We start from the raw sequence: 26,980 nt of genomic DNA, 5'->3' as shown, positions 1-26,980 counted from the left end.
GCAATTTTGATCTCTAGCAGTAGTCTTCTGGTCTTTTTTTTTTTTTTTTCAAAAATTTATTTATTTTATGATTAATTAACTATCGTCTCTTTTTATAAGTGCATGTTTGGGGGGGCATGTCTCTATGAAATATCAAAGCAGGAAACATATGAGTGCGGAGTAGAGATGCGTGCACGACTGCATCAAGTACTGTGCATTTTCGTGTTGTGGATAGACACAAATTAAATAGGCCGCCATGGATAAAGTCGCAAGTTTGGCTGTCAACGAGCTATCTAAAGATTGTTTGGCCATGGATTATTACAGTACGTACAGGGAATTAAATACTCTGTACAAGTCATCTGTAAACCACCCTAGCTAGCATGCATTAAGTTTAGTACATTTGTGTTTGTTTCCACGAAAGCGGCATTTTATTGCTCTCAAAACTCTTTAACATAGTCGTTTCTGTAACTTTACCGTTGCATTCTTTACTTTTTTACCAATTGTTTCAAGTTGTTGAGTTTATTAAATTTAAATCATTTGTAATTGAATTATATGTCATACGATCAGAGACAGCGAAGGTCGCTGGGTGGCAGGCTTTTTGTATAGCATGGTTGTTGCTCACCACTTGAAGCCGAGACTTGGGCTCTGTTGAGCATGTCGCCATTAATGTGCAATCCAACTATCAGCTTAGGCTTTTAGTTGAGATGGAGCACATGCTTCAATTTGGTATCAGAGCCAGACAAAAGGTCATGGGTTCGAATCTGAGCGCCACTGGTCAAACACCTCGGCTTCGAAACTGATTCCAGAGATCTATATGAAAGCTTCAACACCAACCAGGCCTAGAGGTTGTTGCTAGCAGTCGCTAGTACTATATAATCCACGGGACACTCTTGGGTATTCCCTCCATATAGATATAAAAAAAAATGTTATAATACTTTTTTTTATTAGTTACGACTTACGAGTAAATTGATGTGTCTAGTTATATTAAAATTATGTTAAATAAATTTAAAAATCTAAATATGCACTCTATTTGATGCTAATTTAGGTTACCCATACTTGACCAACTTAAACTAAAAATGTCAATAGACAATTCTCACATAGACTCAAACTTAAAATTTTATGGTTACCAAATTAACTGTCGAACCAACACGATTGAGATTATTCTGTAATTACAAACTTGCCATTATTAATGGGGGACAATCCATTGTCAGTCAATGTAATACAAATTTTAATTAATTAAGTAATTCTAAATATTACAATATAATCCTAATTAATCTGAGAAATATATCTAAACTAGCGGGGACCAGATGACAACATATAACAAAACGCGTATGGTTGATGAAGAAATTACGTGCACGGCCTTTTTATGCGTGTTATATCTTTTGTACGAAGTACTTGTATTGACAAATATGTATGTATATAGGCCATATATGAGTCAAAATAGAAATAAATAAATGAAAAGTCAATATAATTTTTTTCTCTAAATGTCTCAACCATATATTTATTTATTTATTTAATTTCCCTTACTTTAAGAGGGAAATGTCGACCTATTCAATGCATATATAAATGCATTTTATGGCCATGGCGGGGCCTCAGCTCAATTTTTCCACCTGCAATCCTGCAAATCTGCAATTTAACCAACTACATTAATATGCATAAATTGCCCTCTTTAGGGTTCAGGAGTTCAATTTTTTATAATATTATATAATATTAATATCGAATGTGAAAAAAAAAAGTGCGCTAAAATTAAAAAATGGTGCATGCTCAACCATACCTACTTGCACAACTTATACAAAGTTATAATTAAGTATATACACCACATTTTTTGTGTACTTATAAAGTTATAATCTCCCTATTTTTTTTTTATGTTTCAAATTTTCTTTAACCTATATTAAAAATTTTAAGTGCTGCTACTTCCTTTGTAGAAGACATAGGCACATAGGAAGTAGCAGCACTGAATATTTTTAATATATTTTCAAACATTCCCCAAATTATCCTTAAGGGGGTATTTACTTCAAGTTATATAATAATATTATTAGAGTATTGTGTACATAGCTAGTTATATTCTATATATAATATTGTTTAGTTGAAGTTATTATAAAATTAGTGCGACATAAGAACATGACGTAAAGTGTAGCTGCTAGATTGTGTACGTGATGATTACCTCTCATTTCTTAGACATTGTAATACTATTTTAAAATATTTTAAATTTGCCCTTTATAGTGTGTACATTATATTATTCTTTTTTTTTTTTTTTTGAATGCTACTAGCTCTATTACATTGTAGTATACACAAAGAGCCAATAACGCCCCCACACTGAGGCTCGAACTCATAACCTTCCAAATGGAAGTCCAACCCGGATACCATTAGACCACATAGTCCTGGTATATTATATTATTCTTTAATTTGTAGTAAATTTCAAATTTTTTAATGTAATATTATATTCATACAATAGTAATTAATCACACAAGATAATATTACATTATGTAATTTCACTTACCTTATAAAAAGTAATTTAATCATTTTACCTAAAAAAAAATTATATTATATAAATTTTAATTATATTGCTGCTAATGGCCTTGTGCTGCAAATGGGAGGTCATGGCCACCCAACCCTAATGGAGCGGCATTGACTCTTTGTGTCGTAATCAAGTATAAACGCAACTATATATAATATATTGGTTATAAGGATGAATCCGTATTTAATTTACAATAAATGCATTTCAGATACAAAATTTTCAAAAAAAATTTAAAACAAGGTACTAGAAATTAGTAGAGGGTAGGTAAGGTCATTTACTTCACCCTCGCCAATTTTATCTTTAAAAACCAAACTACCCTTTGGCTTTCTCAATATCCCTACAACCAAACAAAGTAAAAGAGAATTGAAATTCTCCCTTTCATTTTAAAAATTTGAAGGAGAAAAAAAAAAGATAAAAAAGGAAATCACGCTATGGAGTTAATGGACGCTGCAATACTTTTGTTGGCCACGGTCTTCCTATGCCTGTGGTGGCGCTACTGGTCTGTCACCGGCGGCGGTCCGAAGAATCTCCCGCCGGGGCCGCCGGGTTGGCCGCTAGTAGGGAATCTGTTCCAAGTCGTGCTCCAGCGCCGCCCGTTCATCTACGTGGTACGTGATTTGCGTAAGAAATACGGTCCCATTTTCACCATGCAAATGGGACAGCGCACTCTGGTTATCGTCACCAGCTCCGAGCTTATTCATGAAGCTCTGGTGCAACAGGGGCCAATCTTCGCCAACCGTCCGGCGGATTCGCCCATCCGCCTCATCTTCAGCGTCGGAAAATGCGCCATCAACTCCGCCGAGTACGGGCCTCTGTGGCGAGCGCTGCGGCGGAACTTCGTGACGGAGCTGATAAACCCTACGAGGATCAAGCAGTGCAGCTGGATAAGGAAGTGGGCGATGGAGCACCATATGAAGAGGATCCGAGACGAAGCTTCTAGAAATGGTTACGTGGAGGTTATGGCCAACTGCCGCCTCACGATATGCAGCATCCTCATTTGTCTCTGTTTCGGTGCGAAAATCTCGGAGGAGCGGATCACGAAAATTGAGAGCATTCTCAAGGACGTGATGCTCATCACGGCGCCGCAGCTGCCGGACTTTTTGCCGGTTCTGACGCCGCTGTTCCGCCGCCAGGTGAAACGGGCCAAGGAGCTGAGGAAGACGCAGCTTGATTGCTTGATTCCTCTGGTCAGAGACCGGAGGGAATTTGTGGAAGGCTCGAAATCGAATCCGGAAATGGTGAGCCCTAACGGAGCTGCTTATATCGACTCGCTGTTCGGGCTCGAACCGGCGGGGCGGAAGCTTGGGGAGGAAGAAATTGTGACGCTTGTTTCGGAAATAATCAGTGCCGGAACTGATACCAGCGCCACCGCGTTGGAATGGGCTCTGCTTCATCTCGTAACCGACCAAAATATCCAGGAAAAGCTGTACAGAGAAATCGTGGAAATCGTCGGGAAAGACGGGGCTATCACAGAGGAGGACGTCGAGAAAATGCCCTATCTCGGCGCCATCGTGAAAGAGACTTTCCGGCGGCATCCTCCCAGCCATTTCGTCCTATCTCACGCCGCCACAAAGGACACTCAGCTCGGAGGCTACACCATTCCTTCCGACGCATACGTGGAATTCTACACCGCATGGGTGACAGAGGACCCCAGCCTCTGGAAAGATCCCGGCGAGTTTCGCCCGGAGAGATTCTTGACCGGCGACGGAGTGGACGTGGACATCACCGGAATGAGGGGAGTGAAGATGCTGCCGTTCGGAGCGGGTCGTCGGATCTGCCCGGCATGGTCCTTGGGTACGTTGCATGTGAACATGATGCTAGCTAAGATGGTCCAAGCATTCAAGTGGGTTCCGGTTCCGGGTAGCCCACCCGACCCGACTGAGACATTTGCTTTCACCGTTGTCATGAAGAACCCCCTAAAAGCACTCATCTTGCCTAGGGCCAAGATGATTATATGACAATTTAATAAATACGTGCCAATTCTATTTCATTATTTAGATCGGATCAGATTTCCCACATTTAAGGACCATCCAGCATGTAAAGAATCAATATAAAAGGTAATGCGATTTAGTTTATTTTATGCATGTCATGTATTAATATTAACGAGTGTTGCAGAAAGTGGTATCAATATATAATAGAATTGAGGATATATGTACCAATTAAGTGTAGTAGTTGATTGTCATGGGGCTTAATTCTATTCCAACTCATCACTTTTTACATAAGGGAGTAACTTGGTACCATTGGACCACAAGATCTTTGGTATACTTGCAACCCTTAATTATACAAATTAAACTACTTTTTAATACCATAAAATTACTTTATAAAATATTCGATATTTTGGTTTACTATCCAATAACCAAAAAATTGAACCAATCGAAAAAATCAGTTCTCGGTCAATTCTAGTTATTTAAAACAAAAAAAATCAGTTTTTTTTTAAGAAAATATTTTGGCTACTTTTTGGCTATTGATATCAGTGACCAAAAAATGGATACTACATGCTTAATTGGTTAGTTTTGTGTATGTGTATGCACACACGCACAATGAAATATGTGTATTTGATAAGCTTGAACTCGATGGGTCTAGACTATTATATATTAGAAAATTTTAACTTTAAGTTTGAAATAGTGTGTGAAAAATAATTTTCAATTTTTTGATAACCAATCAAGATTTTATTTGTCCCTAAATAAATCATTTAAAAATTTTTAAAAATAATTATAAAAATCACCGAAATGATTAATAGACGGTCATAATGAATATAATATATTTAATTGAGCTTGTGTAGTAACAGTGGAATATATGTGCCTATGTTGAATTCCTTTCAATATATCTAACATAAAATTAATGTATGTCGGACACGTGTAGTAATAAGCATCATTATCGATATTGCATGGTACAATTGCTAATTAATACATATCGGTATATGAACCCATGCAAAGTCTTTACGGCAAAGCACGCATCCATATCCTACTGTACTTCCAAGTTCCACCAGTATATCACTGTCCACTACGGCCTACCTACAAATTAAAGGGTAGTTATGCCATATTAAATTTTGAAAAAATTGCATCTTTAGCTCCTGAATTATAATCAAGTTCTAACTCAATCCCTAAGTTATGGTCGTATTCGAGTTTAGTCTCTCAGTTATAAGTGAAATGGTGAGTTTGGTCTCTGAGGCTAGTGGTGGGTTAACAAAGTTAATTCTAGGGATAAAGAAGTAAATTTCTTAATAAAACTTGTAAACTTAGCCAAAATACTTTACCCCACATCGACAAAAATCATAAGTTGCTTATATAATCAGCGAAAAAACCCTACTCCCGTTTTTCTAAAAAATCAAATTTCAAACTAATTAAGGAAAACTTAAAAACAATTTAATAATAGATGGGTAAAATATAAATTTCAAATTATAATCACATTCTTATGTTGAAACTCATTGCGCAACAACCATTCTTTTCTTCTTATACCTACAACCAAAGTCTTTTTCTTCCCCAAGCTTGAAATCTCAAATTCGTCCACTTCCAAGTTGTGAAATTCACAAGTTGTTTCTCTATTTTTTATGTTTAAATAAATAATCAATATTCTCTGTATTGATGAACTAATTTAACAATTAATTATAGGATGTCATCTTTTAGTTGTGGTACTTCATATTTTCCCCATTTTGGTGATAATTTTCAACGTAGATCTGATGATTTATTACCCATTAAAATGTCATGGAGTTATGCTAATCGATAGAAAAGATATCAAGCTTGCCCATGTTATGGAGCAAATTTTATATTTGTCAAAAAAATGTAATTCTAGTTGTTCTTTTAATAAATAGAATTGAAATATTGGAATTTGATTTTTTAGAAAAATGGGAGTAGAGTTTCTTTGCTGATTACATAAGCAATTTAGGGCTTTTGCGGTTTGGGGAAAGTATTTTGGCTAAGTTTACAAGTTTTATTAAAGAATTTACTTGTTTATCCCCGTAATTAACTTTGTCAACACACCATCGCATCAAGGACCAAACTCGCCACTTCGCTCATAACTGAGGGACTAAACTCGGATACAACCATAACTTAGGGATTGAGTCAGAACTTGGTTATACCTCAGGGACTAAAGATGTAATTTTTCATTAAATTTTATATGTACCTATATTTAGACTAAGTCTTATGGCCCACATTATATATATTAATAATTTAAAAATGTTAATTGAAACAAGAGTTCTACTATGCATACTCTCAATTTATATTCATGATGTGTCAAATATTGTTTGGTTATTTTCATTATGTGGGTTTACTGAAAAATATTTACATCAAGAACTTGTGAGAGAGAGTAACAGTTGGGAGTATAAAATAGGAGTTCACTAAGGGTGTGTTCGGTTTGCAAATGGGAATTAGAATCGGAACGAGAATCAAATATTTGATAATTGTATGAGTTTTAGTGAAAGAATTTTGCATGTTTGGTAGTAGGGTGTAATTAGAATGATTACCAATATTGATGTTTGGTTATGTATGGGAATAAAGGTTTTAAAAATACAAGAAATAAAATTTAAAAAAATAAGGCAATTTATCATCATAATATAATGACATCAAAGCATCAATAAGAAAAAAAAATTAAAATAAAAATAAAAAAGCACTAACCAAAACTTAAAAATCACATTACTAATATGATAGAATGATACATATTATAATTATAAAATAAAATTTTTAATTAAAGAAGTAATTAAATCTTATAATTATATTTTAAAAAATTATCAACTAAACACGAATTACGATTTTAATTCTCATTCTTAGTGTGTAGCTTATAATCATGGACCCACTGAATCAATACAGTCACCTCAACGTACTCATTTGAAATTTGACCACAACAGCCAATTTTATGAGTTATTTTTTTATCTTTTAATGACGAGAAAATTTATAAAATTATACAAGGTGTATTGTTATTATTATTTCATGTATATTTTCCAAAGTGGGACAGTGAATGATATGTCAAACTCCATTTACTATTGGAACAGCTAGCGTGGCAGAGGCAGAGTGGGCAGTTAATCACAAAGATTGCTGGTGGTTGGCCGTTATTAATTGGGCTGCTGCTGCTGATCTGTGATGACTGTATGCACAGGAGAGACCACCATGCTCCCTCTTCAAAGGAAAACACTACATGTACTTCCATCCTCCAATCGTTATACCCTGCACCATGGCACACGCAGCATTGTGCGTCCCGCGCCTCCCAAAACAACGTCATTTTAGGGGGCGCGAAAGGGAGTCGACATGATTATGTATTTATACAGTTATGTGTGTTTGTTTATACAATTATGTGTATTTATTTATACAATTATGTGCATTTTTTTATACAGTTATGTAAAACGACGTCGTTTTGCATCAGGGCGCACAATGCAATGCGCGTCCTAGTGCACGATATAAATTGCCCACATTCTCTACTCTCAACTTTTACTCCCACATTTAAAATATTGATATAGACACTTTTACAGGGACCCACATGCATGAAGAAAATAACCTATGAGAGCCCGCCACATCAGAGAGTAAATTTTAAGGAATAAGATTTGGGAGTACATGTAGTAGAACTCTTCTTCAAATAGCTAGTTACCATATCCAGCCACCTTTTCCCGCAGGCTAACTTCAAAGGTGTGTGCCACGTAGAGGACAAACCTCACTCTTATGTAATACCTTACAAATTACACATGAAGGTAAATAAAAAGACTCGTGCCACAAGTTTGAACTGTGAAAATAGTAATTTGTATTTAGTGCTATATTCAACGTGCATGGACACACATCATGTTCAAGTTGAAAAAAGTCATAGAGATCTTGTGCAGGGTGCACCATTGGTGAGGGGTAGTTGTGCTAGAAGGTATGGAACTTGTACGAGAAATACAAATTGGCAAAACTGCATTAAATTAACGTTATACTTATTACTGGTTGGTAAAAACCATTATTATTATTTTTATTTTTTCACACCCAACCAACCTGCATTATCCTTTCGTACTGCTATGCACCAAATAGTCAGTGAGTGCATAAATTCTTTCCACAATAAGTTGAGAATTTTTTTTTTTTTTAACTATATTTAATTGACATCCACAATATAAATTGAGCATATATATTGAGGGTATAATATTAAATATGTATTCGAAAATTTTACATCAATTTTTTTTTTTTTTTTAAAGAAAAGAAAACCTTGTATGGATAAAGGATCGAATTTCATTATTTTTAGCGGGAATGGAATGTGATTCAAAGAAGGTGCAGTAGGTAGTGTTACATTGTAGTATATGTTCAAATATACTTTCGCAACTTATTGAAGTACAAAGAGTCAATACCGCCAACCACCCCCACTGGAGCTTGTAGGCACAATCTTCCATTCGGATGAATCACTTCATGTCATTTGTATCACAATGCTAAGTAATTTAGTTAAGACGTAATTGTAGAAATGTAATGGGTCATTAATGTGAGGTTTAATTTACATTGTTAATGTCTACAAAAAGCATAACAAGGTGGCCAATCACTTGGATTCGGTTTCCAACCAATACTTAACAACCTTCTCATTTATGTTTAACAGATTTTGCGGATGGAGAGATGTTGTGGGTGTACTTGAGCTTTCTAGCTTTATGTTGCTGGTTGGTAGAGTATTTAGTTGATGGGGGTTGGCCCTCCTTTATGCATGTTGATCAATAAATATAAATGAAACATGAATGGTGGCTTTGTGTGTGACTTTTTTTAATACAATGAGAAAACACAACCAAACTACATAAAGCGAGAAAAAGCCACACCAACACTCTCTTTCGCCCTGTTTGGTAAAATGGTTGTTAGTTGATAGCTGTTAGTTGTTAGCTGATTGTGTTAATTAGATGGTATAAATAGTTAATAATATTAGCTGATTATAGAAAAGTGTTTGGTAAATTAAATGTTAGCTGATAGCTGTTTGGTATAATTTATTTTCTCAAAAAGCTAATTGAAAAAGTTGCTTGGAGTAGCATTTTGAATTTTAGCCTTTTGGAGTTGCAAAAAAATAATTAACCAAACATTTATATTGATATTTTAACTAAATTAAACAATTAATAGTGATTAAATAAGCCAAAATTGGCCTATAGGCCAATTTTTTACCAAACAGGGGCTTTAGAAAAAACGTTAAAATAAATTTTATAAGTCAAGCAAAATAGTGTAATTGTAATCCTAATGACTTATTTGACTATTTGTCATTTAGTGTGTTTAGTCGAGCTTATAATTTATTTTAAGCTATTAATAAGCTATAAGCATTCAAAAAAAAAAAAAAAAAAAACTATAAGCTATGTTTGGTAATGTTCCCAAAATAAACTTGTAACTTAAAATAATAGCTTATTTTGAAACGCTATCTTATGTAGATTTTCAAAAATAAGCTAGTAGCTTCCTAACTTTTTTTTCATCTTTATTCTTATTATTTTATATAAATGACATCCTTTACCCTTCCCAATTAAAACTATTTTGGCATTTATTTTCCCCTATATTTTTATGAACTATAAAGATTTTATTTTACTTTATATATTTTCAAATATATGTTCTTACTTATATTTTATTAAAATATATTGATTTCATTATTTTATATTTATTAGGTACATCATGGAGTTGGAACGAAAAAGAACAAAGAAAAAGCAAGCACTTTGTGCAATTATAACATCGATTATGCTAATAGTTTTATTTTAAAATGTTAAATTTTAATATGTAAACAAACATATTTAAATTTAAAGTTATTTTTTTGAAAGTAAATTTAAAGCTATTTAAATTTTATGAAGATGTCATTTTTAGTCTTTTTACATTTATCAACTTATAAAAAGCTAATTTTACAAAACACTTTTAAACATAATCAGCTACTTAATGACTCTTCAATTTTGAACTTCTGGCTTATAACTTTTCAGCTTTCAACTACTTTTTCATCTAAATTTGCCAATCATAACCATTGTCCTAAAAAAGTCGTGACCTAATTCCCTATGGTGGGTACTGGGTAGTCAAACAACTAAAAACCTAGCTACCTACTGAGCTTCAAATTAAAATGGTTTCGTATGTGTATGTCAAAAAGAGCAAGCTAGACTAATCCCTAATTCTCACAATATCCTATTGAGTCAGTGTGGGACCCTTACAACTCGTTTGGTTCGCTGGAAAATATTTGAAAGGAAATGAAATTGAAATTCCATAGAAAATGAATTCCAGAAAAATTGATTCAATTGTTTGGTTGGTGGAAATTAAATTACTAGGAATATGGATTTCATTGTTTGGTTGGGTTTAGAAAGATAAGGAATAATGAATATAAAGACCAATATGCCCTTAAAAAGATGAATGAATAAATAGGTGTCTATGTAATTAAGAAATATTCATAAGGGTAAAATGGTCCACTCATGTTATTTTTCTTCCCAATCCTTGTGGAAAACAAAATCCCACCCCTTTGCAAAGAATTCATTTTCCTCCACTTTGAAGAATCCATTTTCCAATGGAAAATGTTTTCCATCCAACCAAACAACATAAACCAATATTTTCCTTCACTTTGAAGAAAACATTTTTCATGGAAAATATTTTCCATCCAACCAAACACCCCTTAGAGTTGGAGATTCAACCTTTTGGAAGAAGAACACTCTCAAATTATTCTAACAAGATGTAAATATCCTTCAAATTTAATCAAGTGAGCTCGACATTATTCTGTGTCTTTCCCAACACACTTTTAGATCATAATAAATGCCCAAAGTTTCACCGTCAAACTAGTGGCATTCCTAATAGGTCCCTTAAACCCAACCATAAAAGATTAAAACTTTCACACGGGGATTAAGGAAGTTCTGAAAATCTAATTTCAAAATAATTTGTTGGTTACTCTAATTACAATATTTGGTTGGAGAAAATTATAATTTTTTTTTTTGTTTGAATTGTAATTCATGAGAATTCCTATAAATTGTCAATTCAATAGTTGTGAGAAAAGGAAAAATAGATGAAATGACACTACTACCATTAGTTATTATTATTATTATACAAGATTATTTTAGTCTTTATACCACTTATTTCTTTCTCAATCACAACCAAAATAATTTTATTTCTTCCTCCAAACAACGTAATTTGAATTTATATTTAATTACAATTATTTTCCATCTAATTCCTTACTTCCAATCAAACGCACAGGTCGAAGGGGAAATAATAAATTCTGTTATCAAAATTTCCGAAAAGCCCTTCAACTTTTGGAATTTATGAATCATACCCAATTCTTTCTCCAATGCTAGATCATACCTCTGTTCTCTCTAACCCAATTTTACTCCGTCCACTAGAGACAAAGAGTTTGGGAAGAAAGAGTTGCCCCACAGAAGTTGAAGAGTGGGCAAACCCAGAAAAACACAAGGATGGAATGGTGGGTTTCAATGCCGAAGTTGGAACTTCATGCCCACCTTAATGGCTCCATTAGAAACTCTACTATATTGTATGCTCTCTTTACTTCAACTCAAATTTATTTTCGTTCACTCCTTTTTGTGTGTAGCGTGTGTGTGTTTCATTATTGGATTCCTACATGCTTGGCAGCTTTATCGTTTACATCTCTATACTTCTGTTTGTATAGTCTATATTTTAATATCTCATGAAAGAATTGGAAAATACCGTTTGTTATCAGAGTTCCTGGGTGATGCTGATGCCTGTATGTATGCAAGTTATGTATATACACAGCAGAGAAAATTACAAAATTAGACCCTTTTAGGTTCCAAAGACTGTATTTTTACTTAATTATGTGTTCTGAGAAAATTAATGTGTCTTTGATTTGTGTTAATAAATCCATCGAGGGGATTCTCTATTTTTCAGGGAACTAGGCAGAGAATTGGGGGAGAAGGGCATAATTGTTTTCTCAGATGTGGAACATGTTATCTTGAAAAGTATGCACATTCTATCTCCCAGATTTTTATTTCAATGTTGTTATTTCCTTAAAATTTTCTAAATTTTTTGTGTGTTTATTTGCAAATATTTCTTTTGTTGCGCAGGTGATCGTTCACTTCCTGAAGTCTTCAAATTGTTTGATTTGATTCATGTTCTTACAACTGACCATGAAACTGTTACCAGAATTACTAAAGAGGTATAGTCCATACAGAGATATCTCACACTGATAAGAGTTCCAACCTCGTATAATAGTATGAAGTATATACTAGACAATATCTACACTTTTTTGTGATATTATTTTATGGATAAACAGGTAGTTGAAGATTTTGCTGCAGAGAACGTTGTATACTTGGAGCTAAGGACAACTCCAAAGGTATTCAAGCGTGTGGTTTCATTTCAGAGCTATAGATTGATTAGACTCCATATATAGTTTCATTTCAGTTTCTACACAGGAAGGGAGCTTCTGAGTATAATTCTTAGGGATGTATAAAATCATTTTGAAACATACAAACCCCTTTTTGACATTTTTTAAAACCTTCCTTAATGCAGAGGAATGATTCCAAAGGGATGAGTAAGAGGTCATACATGGAGGCAGTTCTGGAGGGTTTAAGGGCTGTTAGTACTGTCGAGGTTGACATTTTTCGTGATTCAGAAGTAGAATGTCATGCTAATGCTCATACACTATATGATACGAAAAATGGAACACAAAGAAAGAAGATTTATGTGAGACTTCTTCTCAGTATAGACCGGCGTGAGACCACTGAAGCTGCTATGGAAACGGTATGTTGTTGTTCAGATTAATGGTGAATGAGGTTTAACTTGAATACATTGCTTAAATGCCAATGCCCTTTAACTTCTTTTATTTTCTTTATGAAGGTTAAACTTGCTCTGGAAATGAGACATTTAGGAGTAGTGGGAATCGACCTTTCAGGCAATCCTGTCATTGGTGAATGGTACCGTTTTATCTGCAAGAGATTCTCTGTTTTGTTTTCATCATTGTCTTCCACAGGCTCTATGAGTTTTCTATTTCTAATTGGTCATTTATACATAGGCAAACTTTTCTGCCTGTGCTGGAGTTTGCTAAAGAACAGGGACTTTCAATCACTCTTCATTGTGGAGAGGTGCATTTGGCTTGGCTTCTCAATTGAATGTTTACATCCCGTGTCGAACTGGAGCTTCTCTGACTGGCTTATTTCACTCTTAGTGCTTTTAGGTACCAAACCCCAAGGAAATCCATGCAATGCTAGATTTTCTACCTGCAAGAATTGGCCATGCTTGTTGCCTCGGAGAGGAGGAGTGGAGAAAATTGAAGTCCTCAAAGATTCCGGTTAGAATTGCATGTTCATTTCCATCTTTGAGTAGGATATACACAAACATATGCGATACATGTGATGATTGATTCTTCCTTCCATGATCCATTTTCCTGTCTAAATCCTCCTCGTGTGTGTTTTCAGGTTGAAATTTGCTTGACATCCAACATCAAAACCGAAACCATTTCTTCTGTGGATGTTCACCATTTCGGTTAGATCTTTTGATTCTTTTCTGTACAATACTAGCTTTCAGTCAGATTATAATCCAGGGAAAATAAACAGAAATTCAGCCTTTTTTCTATTTTTCAATATAGCTTCTCGACTGTGCTATAATTCACCACGTAAACCAAGTGTGTAATGCACACCACTGTTTTGACTTTTGATTGCAGCTGATTTATACAATTCTAAGCATCCGATTGTGTTGTGCACTGATGATACTGGTGTTTTCTCCACCAGCTCATCTCGGGAATACATCCTGGCCTCATCTGCATTTGGTACGTGTTTAACGTGTACAGCCATTGTACTTTAGATCATGATTTATATTCTGTTACGATTTTCACATAGGTATACACAAAAGAGAGATGTTTCAGCTGGCAAGGAATGCCATTGATTTCATCTTTGCTGATGATGGAGTAAAACGAGAATTGGAAGTGATGTTTGACTTGGCTGCTGGGAGGCTGGAATTCTGAGACAAACTTAAATGCAATGAGCAGAAACACAGTGTTAGTTTGATCCTTGGTAAAATGTTGTTTGATTCTCTCAAAACATGAAAAAGTATTTGAATGGTAGAATTGAGTTTGTACTCTTTTGGTGGATATTTAGTTGAAATCAATGTGGTCTTTGGAGTTCATTCAATTATAAGGTCTGGTATGTGTGTAAAGAGTGAGTACTATATATATAATATATGTGTGTGTTGGTTTCATGGGAGCTAGGTTTTCTTTGATAACTGTGAACAATCACGTTCATTCATCTTGAGAGATTTAATGGTTGAAAAGAAAATGCGGTAATGTTTTTGTAATTATTTCAATTTTCAAAGTTCATCAATACATTTGAAAATGTTTGATAGTATATCTGTAGATATTAGTATAGATATTGAGCGTATTTTTTTTTTAAAACATATCGAGTGCATTGTTTATTGAACAAAAATGCACTATTAAACTTTTCCAAGTACATGGACAAAATTTATAATTTATAATAATTATAAAATGTCACAACATTTTTTGCTAGATTTACTAAATCAATGCCTAACATTTATCCACAATTTTCACAAGAAACCGAGTTCTCATATATATATATATATATATATATATATATATATATATATATATATATATATATATATATATATGCACTCAGGTGCGAATAAGTGCTCAGAGAAAAAAATACGGTGGCATTTTTGTAAATAAGTGAACATCGAAGTGCAAGTAAAATCACTTACAAGTGCACTTACTTTCATCTATAAGTGCATGTAATTTTACCTTGTTAACATTCACTTCCCACAAACATTCATGCACTTAGGTGCACCTACTTATAACTATAGGTACAACTACTTATTGGTGCAAGTACTTATAACTATAGGTACACTTAGTATTGATGCTCAGTGTAAATTTTACTTGCACCTATAATACATTTTACATGCACTTGTAATACATTTTACTTGCATTTTGATGTTCAATTATTTACGAAAATGTCACCGCGTTTTTTAATCCATTAGATCTGGACACGTGTCGCGCACTAATATGTTCGCATTTTCGCTCTTGGGCGCTTCATTCGCACCTGAGTGCAATTATATATATATATATATATATATATATATATATATATATATATATATATATATATATATATATATATATATAATTTATATAAAAATATAATAAGTCTCAATCCAGAGTATATCTCTGGTTTTATGTCGTTAAATATTTTTTTATACCTTGTGAAGAGTTGTACTATATAATTTTTTGAACAAAAATATCTCTCTCGTTATAACTTTTGTTATCTTTTTCTATTTATATTACCATGTACATGCATGTACAATATTTTTTTTCTTATATTCTTCAATGGTAATTATATGTGAAGACATGCTATTATGAGAAATAACTTTGATTTCATTAGATTTTAATTAAAATAAAATGTTATCATAATTATATTTAGTAATTTATCATATATTAAATTCTTACTTTAATAATACTAATCATACCATAATTACTACCCAAATTATCAACAATATTTTTAATATAATATGTATATATATCAATTAATTAAAAACTAACCATTGGATTCATTGTATTCACCTCTACTCCATTGACGTTTAAAGCCACCATATATAAAAATGACTTTTTTTTTGAAAGGAAATAATTGAAGGGAAAAATGAGGGGAGAATTTAAATTTTAAATTTAGAGAAAAAAAAATAAATAAATAGGAAGGCATATGGTTGAAACGGTGTCGTATAATGGTAGAGAAGATGACGAAAACGACAACGTACTCATAACGTTTGCGGTCTTTTCAATTTCCATTAGAGCGCCCTGCACGGCGGTTACGATCGATCGTCCCCGCGAGGAACATCAACCGAATAAGAATATTCAAATCCACAAATTCACAACTCCTTTGCAGCTATCGGCTTTCTCTTCTTTCTGTATCGACATTGGTCTCTCCGGCCTATACATACACATTTATGATATCTATAGTTACAGCCGGCAAGAGGTAACTGCTCAGACTTACGTTCTCTAGAATCCATTATTATGCGAATCAGTCTCGAATTCCTCCGACGCCCTTGATCCGATCGAACATCAACATCAACATCGCATGTGGAAATGTCATGGGGACTGGGCTGGAAACGTCCCTCGGAGGTTTTCCACCTGGCTCTGAGCTACGGCTCCGACGAGTTCCCGGATGAGGGCTCGCCCAAGTCATCTCGATCGTCGTCGTCGCCCTCCGGGGGTGGTTCGCCGCTCTCTGATTCCTCTCCGACCAAGTTGTTTCAGGAAGCGCAGCAGTTGGGGTGTAGGATTGAGCTGGATTGGAATGCGGGTGATGACGAGGATCAAGTGGCGCTGAAGCTGCAGTCGCAGGTCATGATGGGGCTGCCGTCTCCGCACGATGCGGTGGAGATCGAGCTCAAGGAGAGGTGCCAAAGCGGAGACGTTGAGGGTTGTGGAATGGGGGAGGTAAGCGTGGAAATGAGGGTGGTTAAGAGGAGGGAGCCATTGAAAGGGGTGTTGATGTGGAAGGCGGGGACTTCAGGACATCAAGCTGATGGTGTGGGGATGTTCTTGAAGTTGATGAGGTCCAATTTCTGCAATGATGTTGTTGGGTCCAGTAATGGTGAGGAAATAGTTGGAGGCTGTGCTGAGCATTGGCGGAGTGTCACTGTTGTTAGCCTCTCTGGTCTTGGACTAACAGTGGGTTCCTTTTTCATCTATTATTGTATTTTGTATCTCAATATGTCTGTATTTAGCTACTTTTCCTTACACCTTTAATGTTGAAGTGATTGGGTACTGACTACTCAGAAACTGGGGGAGAATGGTCTTGAGGTTTGTCCATGAAATATGACCAACTTGGGCTTGGCAAACCATACATTTGTTTTATTTTCCAACTTCTCTGATCAAACTCACTAGAGACTGAGATAACTATTTAATTTCGTTCAAGTTTTATAACTAATTTTCTCAAGTATTGTTCTGTTTATGTGGTAGTATTTGGTCTGTCTTCACTAGGGAAAATATGGTGTGGGTGCTCATGATTGATGATCATAATTGGCTAATATCTTGCATTCTAGACCCTTTTGATTTTGAGAATACCTCCCCTTGAAACTTATAGTGATATCAACTAGTGAATTGGATGCCTAAAGGAGTAAAGGGAAACTAAAGGCTATGGTATTGGTGTATTGCTTAAATTGATTTTGCAAAGAGATGATTGCTTTTTAACTTCCCAAGTCAGTCAATATGTGCTTAATTACCTTATATATACTGATTAAGCTGATATTTAGTATCTTTTCCTATTATTTTAGATCAAATGCCTCTCTTTTCCCCTGACTTGGTTTGATACTCTGGTTATATCAACCAACTGTTAATATCATGCTCTACCATCTTCAGGTGTTGCCTGTAGAGATAGCACAGCTCTCTCTTCTTGAAAGGCTATACCTTGACAACAACAAGCTGTCGACTTTACCACCTGAGCTTGGTGAGCTGAAGAACTTGAAAGTGCTTGCTGCTGACTGTAACATATTGGTCTCTGTCCCTGGTAACATTCAAACTATTACATTTATTCATAACAGATGTGTGGCTGTTGATAATATTTTTATTGCAATCAGTCAATTACATTGTTTATCATATCAAGTTTGTAACAGGCACTGAAAAGAAAATGGAAACACATAACCTATTGGTATAACTGATTGGTTGACTCTTTCTCTTTACTCTATTTCTTTTCACAATTGGGAACCTCTGAGCAGTCAAGTTGAGAGAATGTGTTGGGCTAGTAGAATTGTCACTCGAACATAACAAGCTGGTCCGACCTCTTCTTGATTTCAGGTCTTTGAATCAACACCTATAATGCCTTGTAAACCTTACATTAATTCTTTCTTGACATCTAATGTTTTGCGTCAGCTTAATGGCAGGGCTATGCTTGACTTATGTGTTCTAAGGCTATTTGGCAATCCTCTAGAATTTCTTCCAGATATATTATCTCTACGCAAACTACGTAACTTATCTCTTGCCAATATTAGGATTGTGGCAGATGACCATTTAAGATCTGTAAATGTACAGATAGAGGTATTGATTGTTCGTCATGAAGTTCTCTTCTTCCCCCCACTCATGAGTTTAGCTATATAAAATGTGGATTTTTGATTTCATTGCAGATGGAGAATAGTTCTTACTTCGCAGCATCCCGACATAAACTGAGTGCCTTCTTCTCTCTCATATTCCGGTTCTCTTCTTGTCACCATCCGCTGCTAGCATCTGCCCTGGCTAAGATTATGCAAGACGAGGGACATCGTACATTTGTTGGTAAAGATGAGAATGCTGTGAGGCAGCTCATAAGTATGATAACTAGTGAAAATCAGCACGTGGTATAGTAGCTTCTAATTTTTGAAATGCTTATTTTATTCTATATTATTTTTTCCAGACTTTTTGTCTAATTGATTTTCTTTCCTTTAGGTGAATCAAGCTTGCTCTGCACTTACTACTCTTGCGTCAGATGTTACTGTGGCAATGATGTTAATGAAATCTGATATCATGCAACCCGTTGAAAGAGTACTTACATCTTCTGGACCTGATGAAGTGATTTCTGTGTTGGAAGTTTTCACTAAGTTGGCTTTTGCATCTGATACTGTTTCTCAAAAGATGTTTAGAAGGGATATATTGAAGTCATTGAAAATTTTATGTGCCCACAAAAATTCAGAGGCAAGCCATGGTCATTGTTATTTTTCCTCACCTTATACATGTGTGTGTGTTCTGGTTATCATCTGTTTGTTCCCTATTCATTTGAATATAAATATACTATCTCTGGTTAGGTACAAAGGCTAGCTTTATTTGCAGTCGGAAATTTAGCTTTCAACTTGGAAAACCGTCGTGTTCTTGTTACTTCAGAAAGTCTAAGAGAACTTCTTTTGCATCTGACATCTGCATCAGAGTCTCGTGTGAGCAAGGCTGCGGCTCGTGCTCTGGCAATTCTAGGTTTGTTTTTGCTGGTTATAGGATGTTATATTGGGCTCTAAATTTGTTTCTGGTATAACTTACTTTTTGCCACCTTAGGGGAGAACGAGGTTTTACGGCGTGCTATTAGAGGTAGACAGGTGCCCAAACAGGGGTTACGCATACTTGCGATGGATGGTGGTGGCATGAAAGGTCTTGCAACTGTAAAAATTCTTAAAGAGATTGAGAAGGGTACTGGAAAGCAGATACATGAACTTTTTGACCTTATTTGTGGAACATCAACGGGTGGCATGCTTGCAGTTGCTCTTGGAATCAAATTGATGTCTTTGGAAAAATGTGAAGAAATATACAAAAAACTTGGTGTGTTTTCTTTCCTAAAAACTTAAATATGTTCTATGTTAGCCATCATTTCTTTTACATGGACGTACCGGCTCTAATCATCATTTCCTTGTCCTTTATCTTACCCTGTTGCAATGCACTTTTGCAGGAAAACTTGTTTTTGCTGAACCTGTTCCAAAGGACAATGAAGCTGCATCTTGGAGGGAAAAACTTGATCAGCTCTATAAAAGTTCCTCACAAAGTTTCAGAGTTGTTGTGCATGGATCTAAAGTATGTGATGCACTGATGCCATTTCTTTTCCTTTGTTTTATTTTCATTTAATTGCATTTCTAAATTTAATGTCTCTTACTTTACTTTTGTCATATTTAAAAATCATTAGTATCTTGGAATCCTCCAGAAAAATTAAAAGGTTTCATAATATACTCTTTTTTTTTTTATTTTTTTTATTTTTTTTAATGAGAATATGAAAATTGCTTGAAATTGTCAACAACATAAATCCTAGAGGTTGCTTTGCTATTTTGGAATTTGTATTTTTCCTCGGAAGATTTTGCTATAAGTAGTGGTACCTGAAGTGCTTCTGTTTTGAGAATCACCATTATGCTATAAGATTTGGATAACCTATTATCTGCTTCCAGCACAGTGCAGATCAGTTTGAGAGATTGTTGAAAGAGATGTGTGCTGATGAAGATGGAGATCTCCTAATAGAGTCATCAGTGAAAAGGACCCCCAAAGTTTTTGTAGTATCAACTCTTGTCAATGTGTCACCAGCTCAACCCTTCATATTCCGTAATTATCAGGTCTGACATGAACATACAATTTAGTGTGCCGTAAGTCATTATATGGAGTAAAACACCAGTCTTGGTTGTTCCTTTGTTCTAATTTATCATTAATGTTTCATTGTTTTGTAAGATGACTTCATTTTAAGTGCATGGTTGTTCCTTTGTTCTAATTTATCATAAATGTTTTGTAAGATGACTTCATTTTAAGTGCAGTACCCACCTGGCACAGCAGAGATTTCTCCTTCAATCACAGAGAATATGGGAACTGGAGGTGCAGGAGCAGCTAGTACAGGTGCTGAAATTGGTTATAAGCGTAATGCTTTCATTGGAAGCTGTAAGCATCATATTTGGCAAGCCATACGAGCATCATCTGCTGCGCCATATTATCTTGATGATTTTTCTGATGGTACCTTCTTTTTGCTTTCTGGAATTTGGATTTAAGTTTGTCCCAGTAAATTATTTTTAAACCTTAGTCATTAGCATTATTTTTCTTGATTCATCTCTTTTCTCCAGGAGTATACCGTTGGCAAGATGGTGCTATTGTAGCAAATAATCCTACTGTTTTTGCCATACGTGAAGCACAGCTATTGTGGCCAGATGCAAGAATTGACTGCTTAGTTTCTGTAGGATGCGGTTCTGTTGTAACTAAGGTAAACACAAGGGAGTTTTGCTACGTTTGTGGTCTGTATAGATGAGTTGTTGAGTGAACCACTGTTATTTTGTTAAAAAGATAACTTCTTACCGATGAGGAAGGTTTATTTAAAATTAGAACCTTGTTTTGAGTTCTATCCTAGTAGTATCATGTTTATTAATATTCTACTTGTTCCATTTATTTGGTGTTATTTTCCTGCTACACTAGGTTAGGAAAGGTGGATGGCGATATCTGGATACTGGCCAAGTGTTGATAGAGAGTGCATGCTCAGTTGATCGGGTGGAGGAAGCTTTAAGTGCACTACTTCCTATGCTTCCTGAAATGCATTATTTTCGGTTTAATCCAGGTGAGGTTGTTTTTTTTTTTAAATAATAAATTATCTCCCATTGTTGGAGAGAAATATTGAATTTTTGAATCTTTAGCTACCTAGACCTGTTCACTTTTAAGTGTTACTGGCATATCCTCTTATAACAGGCATTACATGATTGCTTCTGCAGTTGATGAGCGCTGTGATATGGAGCTTGATGAAACAGATCCTGCGGTTTGGTCGAAACTTGAGGCTGCAACAGATGAGTACATGCAAAATACATCCTCTGCTTTTAAGAATCTCTGTGAAAGGTTGTTAGCTTGTCTGCAAGATGAGAAACAATTGGATAATGTAAAGTCTCAGAAATTTCCCAAAACAAACAGTTCAAAATCTGGTATATGTGCTGTATCCTTTTATAATGTCTAGCTGTTGATTTTGTAGTTGAGAAAGTTAATCTGAACTTATATTACTTGTGGAATTCATGGGTTTAGATGAGAGAGGCCCTGCTTTAGGCTGGAGGCGGAGTATCCTTCTTGTGGAGGCTTCTAATAGTCCAGATTCTGGAAGAGTATTTCACCATGCTCGCTCACTCGAATCATTTTGTACCAATAATAGAATAAGGCTATTCCTTTTCAATGGTGTATCGGGGACTGTAAATGCAGCTGGATCAAGTTTACCAGCATCCGTGTCTTCACCTTTATTCACCGGAAGCTTCCCGTCTAGCCCTTTCCTATACAATCCTGATGTTGGGCATCATAAGGTTGGTAGAATTGATTTAGTGCCTCCATTAAGCTTAGATGGATTTCAATCAACAAAAGTGGCTGCATCGCCTCCTGAATCACCTGCAAAAAGCCGGCAGTTATCTTTGCTAGTCCAATCTTTGTATGAGAAATTACAAAATTCACCTCAAGTTGGAGTTGTGCACCTGGCTCTTCAAAATGACCCATCTGGATCTATATTGAGGTTAGAGTTTCCATTGATGCCATTCTTTTGTTTGTTTGTTTGTTTGAAAGTTTCGCTTCATCCTAATCCCCTTTTAAATTTATGTAGTTGGCAGAATGATGTATTTGTTGTCGCTGAACCAGGAGAACTAGCAGAAAGGTTTCTGCAGAGTGTCAAACTCAGCTTATTGTCAATGATACGAGGACAGAGGAATAAGTCTGCGTCAGTTATCAACAGTATCTCCACTGTTGCTGATCTGGTTTCGTGTCGACCATACTTTCAAATTGGAGGTGTTGTCCACCGTTTTATTGGGCGCCAAACTCAAGTATGTCCCACTCACACCTCCTCCATTTACGATTGGACAAGGACTTTATTTTGTTGCCATGCTAATTACATTACCTGTCTCCTTCTTTCTGAAAGGTCATGGAAGATGACCACGAAATTGGCGCCTACATGTTTCGTAGAACAGTCCCTTCAATGCACATAACCGATAAAGATGTTCGGTGGATGGTAATGCCTTCTTCCCTGATATTTGATTTTATTGATCATCCATCTATATTCTATATTCCCCTGCAATACCATAGTATTCAATATGGCCGGTTTTTTTTTTTTTTTTTTTGAATGCTACTGACTCTATTACAATGTAGTATCTGTTCATAGCTATTTTCTTAACCTATTGAAACACAAAGAGCCAATAACGCCTCCACTGAGACTCGAAATCACAACCTCCCATATGGGAGTCCAACCCGGGTGCCATCTATGTGCACAATATGGCCGGTTTAATGTCTTGTTTTTCACATCACTCTCCCTTTTTATTTACAAACAAGCCAGACTAACTCACCTTGTTGAACATCCAAGGTTGGAGCTTGGAGGGACAGGATTATATTCTTCACGGGTTTATATGGTCCTACACAATCTTTAATCAAGGCATTTCTAGACTCGGGCGCTAAAGCTGTTATATGTCCTTCTGCTGAGCCCGACGAAATGCATCTGCCAACATTGGATGGGTCAGGGGAATTTAACGCTCCCGAGAATGTGAAGTTTGAGATTGGAGAAGATGAGCTAGAAAACGAAGATACCGGAGCTTCCAGCACAGCCAGTGATTGGGAAGATGGCGAGCCGGATGAAGATGGAGGAGGGTGCCCTACGTTGTTTTGGGATGATAACGACGGGGAGCTGTCTGGTTTTGTTTCAGCATTCTACGACGCACTGTTTCAGGGCAGTTCAAGAATAGAGGATGCCTTAAAACGAGCTCTTGCCTCCCATCGGAGCCTCAGGTATTCCTGTCATCGTCCCAGTGTAACATAAGAATACTTCGCTCTCTTCCTTCACCAGACAGACTATCAAAGATGGCGTTTTCTGATGAAAAAACAAAAAAACAAAAAAAACATTTAATTATGAGCACTTACCGTTACTGTTACACAATTTTGTATAGAGCATCATACTTGTATATGGAAGACAAACTGAAAATGAGAAACAAATAAATAGAAGAGATTGCATAAGATGCGGAGGTAGAAAAAAAAAATAGAGGTTTCATTTAATTAATTATGAGGCTTTGTTGTTCATTGATTTCCAACACTAATAAAATGTCTCATTTAACTTTTGGTTTTTACTTCAATTTATATTATTATTTTTTGGTTAACAGATTTTTGTGTGTGTGTGTGTGTGTGTTAGAATATGTGCTGATATCACATTCTCATTGATGATACTAATCTAGTCTTATATTAATTAGGTTTCATTTGGAAACAGTTCCCCGAATAGTATTGTTGCATACACATGACACTAACTAACAACCTATGATTCAAGAATAACTTTGGTTTCCATTGGCAAATTATTGCTGATTTAGACCACAGTTCAAAACGATATTGTTTTGATGTTAAAATAAAAAAAAAATTGTAATAAAAAAAATTTCTGTAGTCAAATTACGGTCCACATAATAATAATTGGTTGCCTTTAATTAAGAGCATTTTCATTAGTGATTTTTTCCATAATTTTTTCATATAAAAAAAACATGCATGTAGTTTTTCAACAAATGGGAGTGGTAGTTTTTTTCATGATTTTTTCTATTACAAATGTAGTTTTTGTGGGACCCAATTACTGTGCTTAAAATTTGCGCACCTACTTCGCTCAGCTTAAACTTTTTTTGTTTTCCTCTCCCATTTTCTCTTTGCTTGCCATTCCTGCAAAAAACACTAACTAATGAGCTTGCTGTAAGGCCTTCAGATCAAATATTAAGAAATATGATATTGTTTGTTTAGTCAGCTATCTTCAAATTAAATTATTGCTGCAACTATTGACTATATTTTTACGCATAAAAAAAGTATTTTTCAAATATACCACCCTCCCTCAAATTTTAAAGCCTACCTACTGATATCTATTGCTAGCCAGACTCCATTCATGAATGCACATGATACCAACTTATTCCATATTTAATCATATTAACATAAACAATAATATGATTAAATTAAATAAAAGGAAGGCAATGACAACAGAGCTAAATGCCATCTTATTGATCTACTCATCTTTCTTTTATCTTATGCATGCCATTAGCTAGTCAAAAAGTATATACAACTTGATAAATGTTTACTTGATAGAGCTTATATAAAATTTGAGAAGTTTCGACCATGTAACTATTAACAAAGTAAAATTTATGGGATTATTTTGGATTAGTTAACTAACCCTACTGTGCTCCAAAAATGATTAGTTGGAAAAATATACCAACCCAAAAAAAAAAAAAAAAAAAAAAAAAAATTGAAAATACTGGTGAAGTACAGTCAGCTTTCTTCTTCACTTTTTCTTTCTTCGACTTCTGTGCATCCTTCTGTCGGATCTACTCCAAAGCCATCAAACAATCTAGACGGTGCTCCACTGATCTCAGACGGACCTCCGCTCGGATCATCTCTGTATAGTACCAGACGGCGGTCCGCTTCGAGCCTCTCTATACCAGTCGTGAGTTCTCTCCAAAAATGGAGTCACCCAAATCATCTGTTGGATCTTGTCCATCACCTCCTTCTAAGGTAAACCATTCGGGTTCTCAAAGAAATTTATTTGAAAATATGAACAAATATTGAATATTTAGTTGAACTGATATGAGATTTTGGTTCAATGTGCGTGTGAATAGGTAGTGTTGTGTAGGATTTTATGCCTGGTAGATTTTCCCCTTTTCCTTTGTGTCTGTAACGATGTAGTGCCGAGTTCTCTGGTTCAATGTGCGTGTGAACAAATCTGGATTTTATAATCCATGTAGCTTTTCCGATTTCATATATATAGTTGAGTTCTCTTCAAATTCCATGAAGCTATCTGTAAATATGCGTGCCAGTCTTATTCTCTACTGCCATAGTGCCATGCGACTAAAACTGAAAAATGACACAACTAATTAAGTTTATGCTGCGATTCTGTGATGTTTTTACATTCTTGTCGAGCTGTTCTTGATGCGTTCCATGGGCAAATAAATGCAGACCCCCTCTTCGTGATTTTTGCTCCTGGGCATTTGTAATGGTGGTTCTTGAAACAGTTTTGAAATCTGGGTTTCATGGATTGGGTGGCTTCTCTGTATTTTTGCTCTTTATGTTCTATTTTGCTTGTGAATTATATTGTGTCATTAGAAACAAATATAGTCAGTGTTTTCCAGAGGCACGAGTATGCAATATATTAATGACTGTACATTTGCTTAGATGAATAACTCCTCAGAAACGAATGAGGATGATGCAAAATGGCCCGATACAGGTGGTACCAGTTCCAAAGGGAAAAGGAGTTTGGATGACACGATGGATATTGGTGGTAGCACGAAGAAGAGCACTAACGAGAAGTTGAAGGATGCAATAAGCAATGCATTGGAAAGTGTCAATGCCGCTATGAGTTCGAAAGAACAACGCCGAAAAGCCAGGGAAGAGGCTAGTATGATGAATGATGGTTATACTAGTTCTGATAGCTCTAGTGATAGTGATGATGAAGATTATTGTGCAGTGATAATTTTGGTTGGTGTTGCATTCTTATTGATGGAAGAGGAAGAGAGTGACTTGGAAGAGGAAGAGAGTGACTCTATGTAGAAACTCAACGTGAAGGTAAGAGTATTCGAATAACTTAATTTAAATTATTTAACTTAGTGTATTCATTAAGTTTCTAAAATTAATAAGTTAGTACTTTAACTGTAGTCTTTTTTCTCAGATTAATAGGTAATTACTACGCTGTTGATGGTGGTTACCCAAATGTACCTGGTTTTTTGGCACCATATTGCGTGGAGAGTTATGTGGTTTTTTGGCACCATATCGGGGGAGAGCTATGTGGCTAAGGACGAATACGAAATAAGCAAGCTCTATTTAATTATGGTCACTCATTATTGCGTAATGTGATTGAGAAATATTTTAGACTTTTAAAGCGAGATTTCTAATTCTAAAGTCCATGATGGTTATCCATTGATTAGACAAAGCCAAATCCCTATTGGCGTGTTGTGCATTACACAATTTCATACGATCGGAAGATAGGGATGATCAATTAGGTATGATGTACGGAATGCAAGCTATGATTTTGGATGATGGTGGAAATACTAGTGGAGATGGAAATGATACCCTACAATTAGATTTGAGTCAACAACATCAAATGTTACAACTGTCTGAGGACATTGCAAATGCTCTCTTGAAAAATTATAATCA

At 35.4% G+C, this 26,980-nt stretch overlaps 4 protein-coding genes across 11 annotated transcripts; all 4 read left to right on the top strand.

Moving 5' to 3' along the window:
- The first annotated feature begins 2,808 nt into the window (after positions 1-2,808).
- Positions 2,809-4,581, top strand: LOC109167032 (cytochrome P450 77A1). Its single transcript, XM_019315932.1, has one exon. It carries the CDS (start codon positions 2,929-2,931, stop codon positions 4,453-4,455), a length of 1,527 nt encoding a protein of 508 aa, XP_019171477.1. The 5' UTR covers positions 2,809-2,928; the 3' UTR covers positions 4,456-4,581.
- Positions 4,582-11,702: 7,121 nt separating this feature from the next.
- On the top strand, positions 11,703-14,516 carry LOC109167034 (adenosine deaminase-like protein). 2 transcript variants are annotated; one of them, XM_019315934.1, is made up of 12 exons: positions 11,703-11,741; positions 11,775-11,908; positions 12,280-12,350; positions 12,456-12,547; positions 12,665-12,724; positions 12,901-13,131; positions 13,228-13,304; positions 13,403-13,472; positions 13,565-13,678; positions 13,806-13,872; positions 14,051-14,155; positions 14,226-14,516. In XM_019315934.1, exons 2-12 carry the CDS (start codon positions 11,832-11,834, stop codon positions 14,348-14,350), a joined length of 1,089 nt encoding a protein of 362 aa, XP_019171479.1. In that variant the 5' UTR covers positions 11,703-11,741; positions 11,775-11,831; the 3' UTR covers positions 14,351-14,516. The 2 variants fall into 2 exon arrangements, with proteins under 2 accessions (XP_019171479.1, XP_019171480.1); XM_019315935.1 differs by lacking the exons at positions 11,703-11,741; positions 12,280-12,350 and having other exon boundaries at positions 11,827-11,908.
- A 1,637-nt stretch (positions 14,517-16,153) lies between these two features.
- LOC109167312 (phospholipase A I-like) lies at positions 16,154-23,870 on the top strand. Of its 4 annotated transcripts, XM_019316345.1 has the most exons (18): positions 16,154-17,062; positions 17,753-17,900; positions 18,109-18,187; positions 18,274-18,427; positions 18,514-18,723; positions 18,812-19,057; positions 19,168-19,330; positions 19,409-19,669; positions 19,797-19,918; positions 20,284-20,445; positions 20,641-20,833; positions 20,941-21,077; positions 21,287-21,425; positions 21,577-21,780; positions 21,878-22,349; positions 22,437-22,653; positions 22,749-22,838; positions 23,187-23,870. In XM_019316345.1, exons 1-18 carry the CDS (start codon positions 16,475-16,477, stop codon positions 23,634-23,636), a joined length of 4,035 nt encoding a protein of 1,344 aa, XP_019171890.1. In that variant the 5' UTR covers positions 16,154-16,474; the 3' UTR covers positions 23,637-23,870. The 4 variants fall into 4 exon arrangements, with proteins under 4 accessions (XP_019171890.1, XP_019171889.1, XP_019171891.1 ...); XM_019316344.1 differs by having other exon boundaries at positions 21,878-22,653; XM_019316346.1 differs by lacking the exons at positions 22,749-22,838; positions 23,187-23,870 and having other exon boundaries at positions 22,472-22,652.
- A 1,235-nt stretch (positions 23,871-25,105) lies between these two features.
- LOC109167043 lies at positions 25,106-26,980 on the top strand. Of its 4 annotated transcripts, none has more exons than XR_002051783.1 (4): positions 25,106-25,345; positions 25,787-25,869; positions 26,003-26,392; positions 26,504-26,980. XR_002051783.1 is itself a non-coding variant. In XM_019315944.1 (3 exons), exons 1-2 carry the CDS (start codon positions 25,295-25,297, stop codon positions 26,375-26,377), a joined length of 426 nt encoding a protein of 141 aa, XP_019171489.1. In that variant the 5' UTR covers positions 25,106-25,294; the 3' UTR covers positions 26,378-26,392; positions 26,504-26,980. The 4 variants fall into 4 exon arrangements, 2 of the variants coding, with proteins under 2 accessions (XP_019171489.1, XP_019171490.1); XR_002051782.1 differs by having other exon boundaries at positions 25,751-25,869; XM_019315944.1 differs by lacking the exon at positions 25,787-25,869.

This window comes from Ipomoea nil, unplaced genomic scaffold (genome assembly GCF_001879475.1).
Source record: "Ipomoea nil cultivar Tokyo-kokei standard unplaced genomic scaffold, Asagao_1.1 scaffold3147, whole genome shotgun sequence".
Lineage (NCBI taxonomy): Eukaryota > Viridiplantae > Streptophyta > Magnoliopsida > Solanales > Convolvulaceae > Ipomoea > Ipomoea nil.
This window is presented reverse-complemented; position numbering and strand designations above follow the sequence as displayed.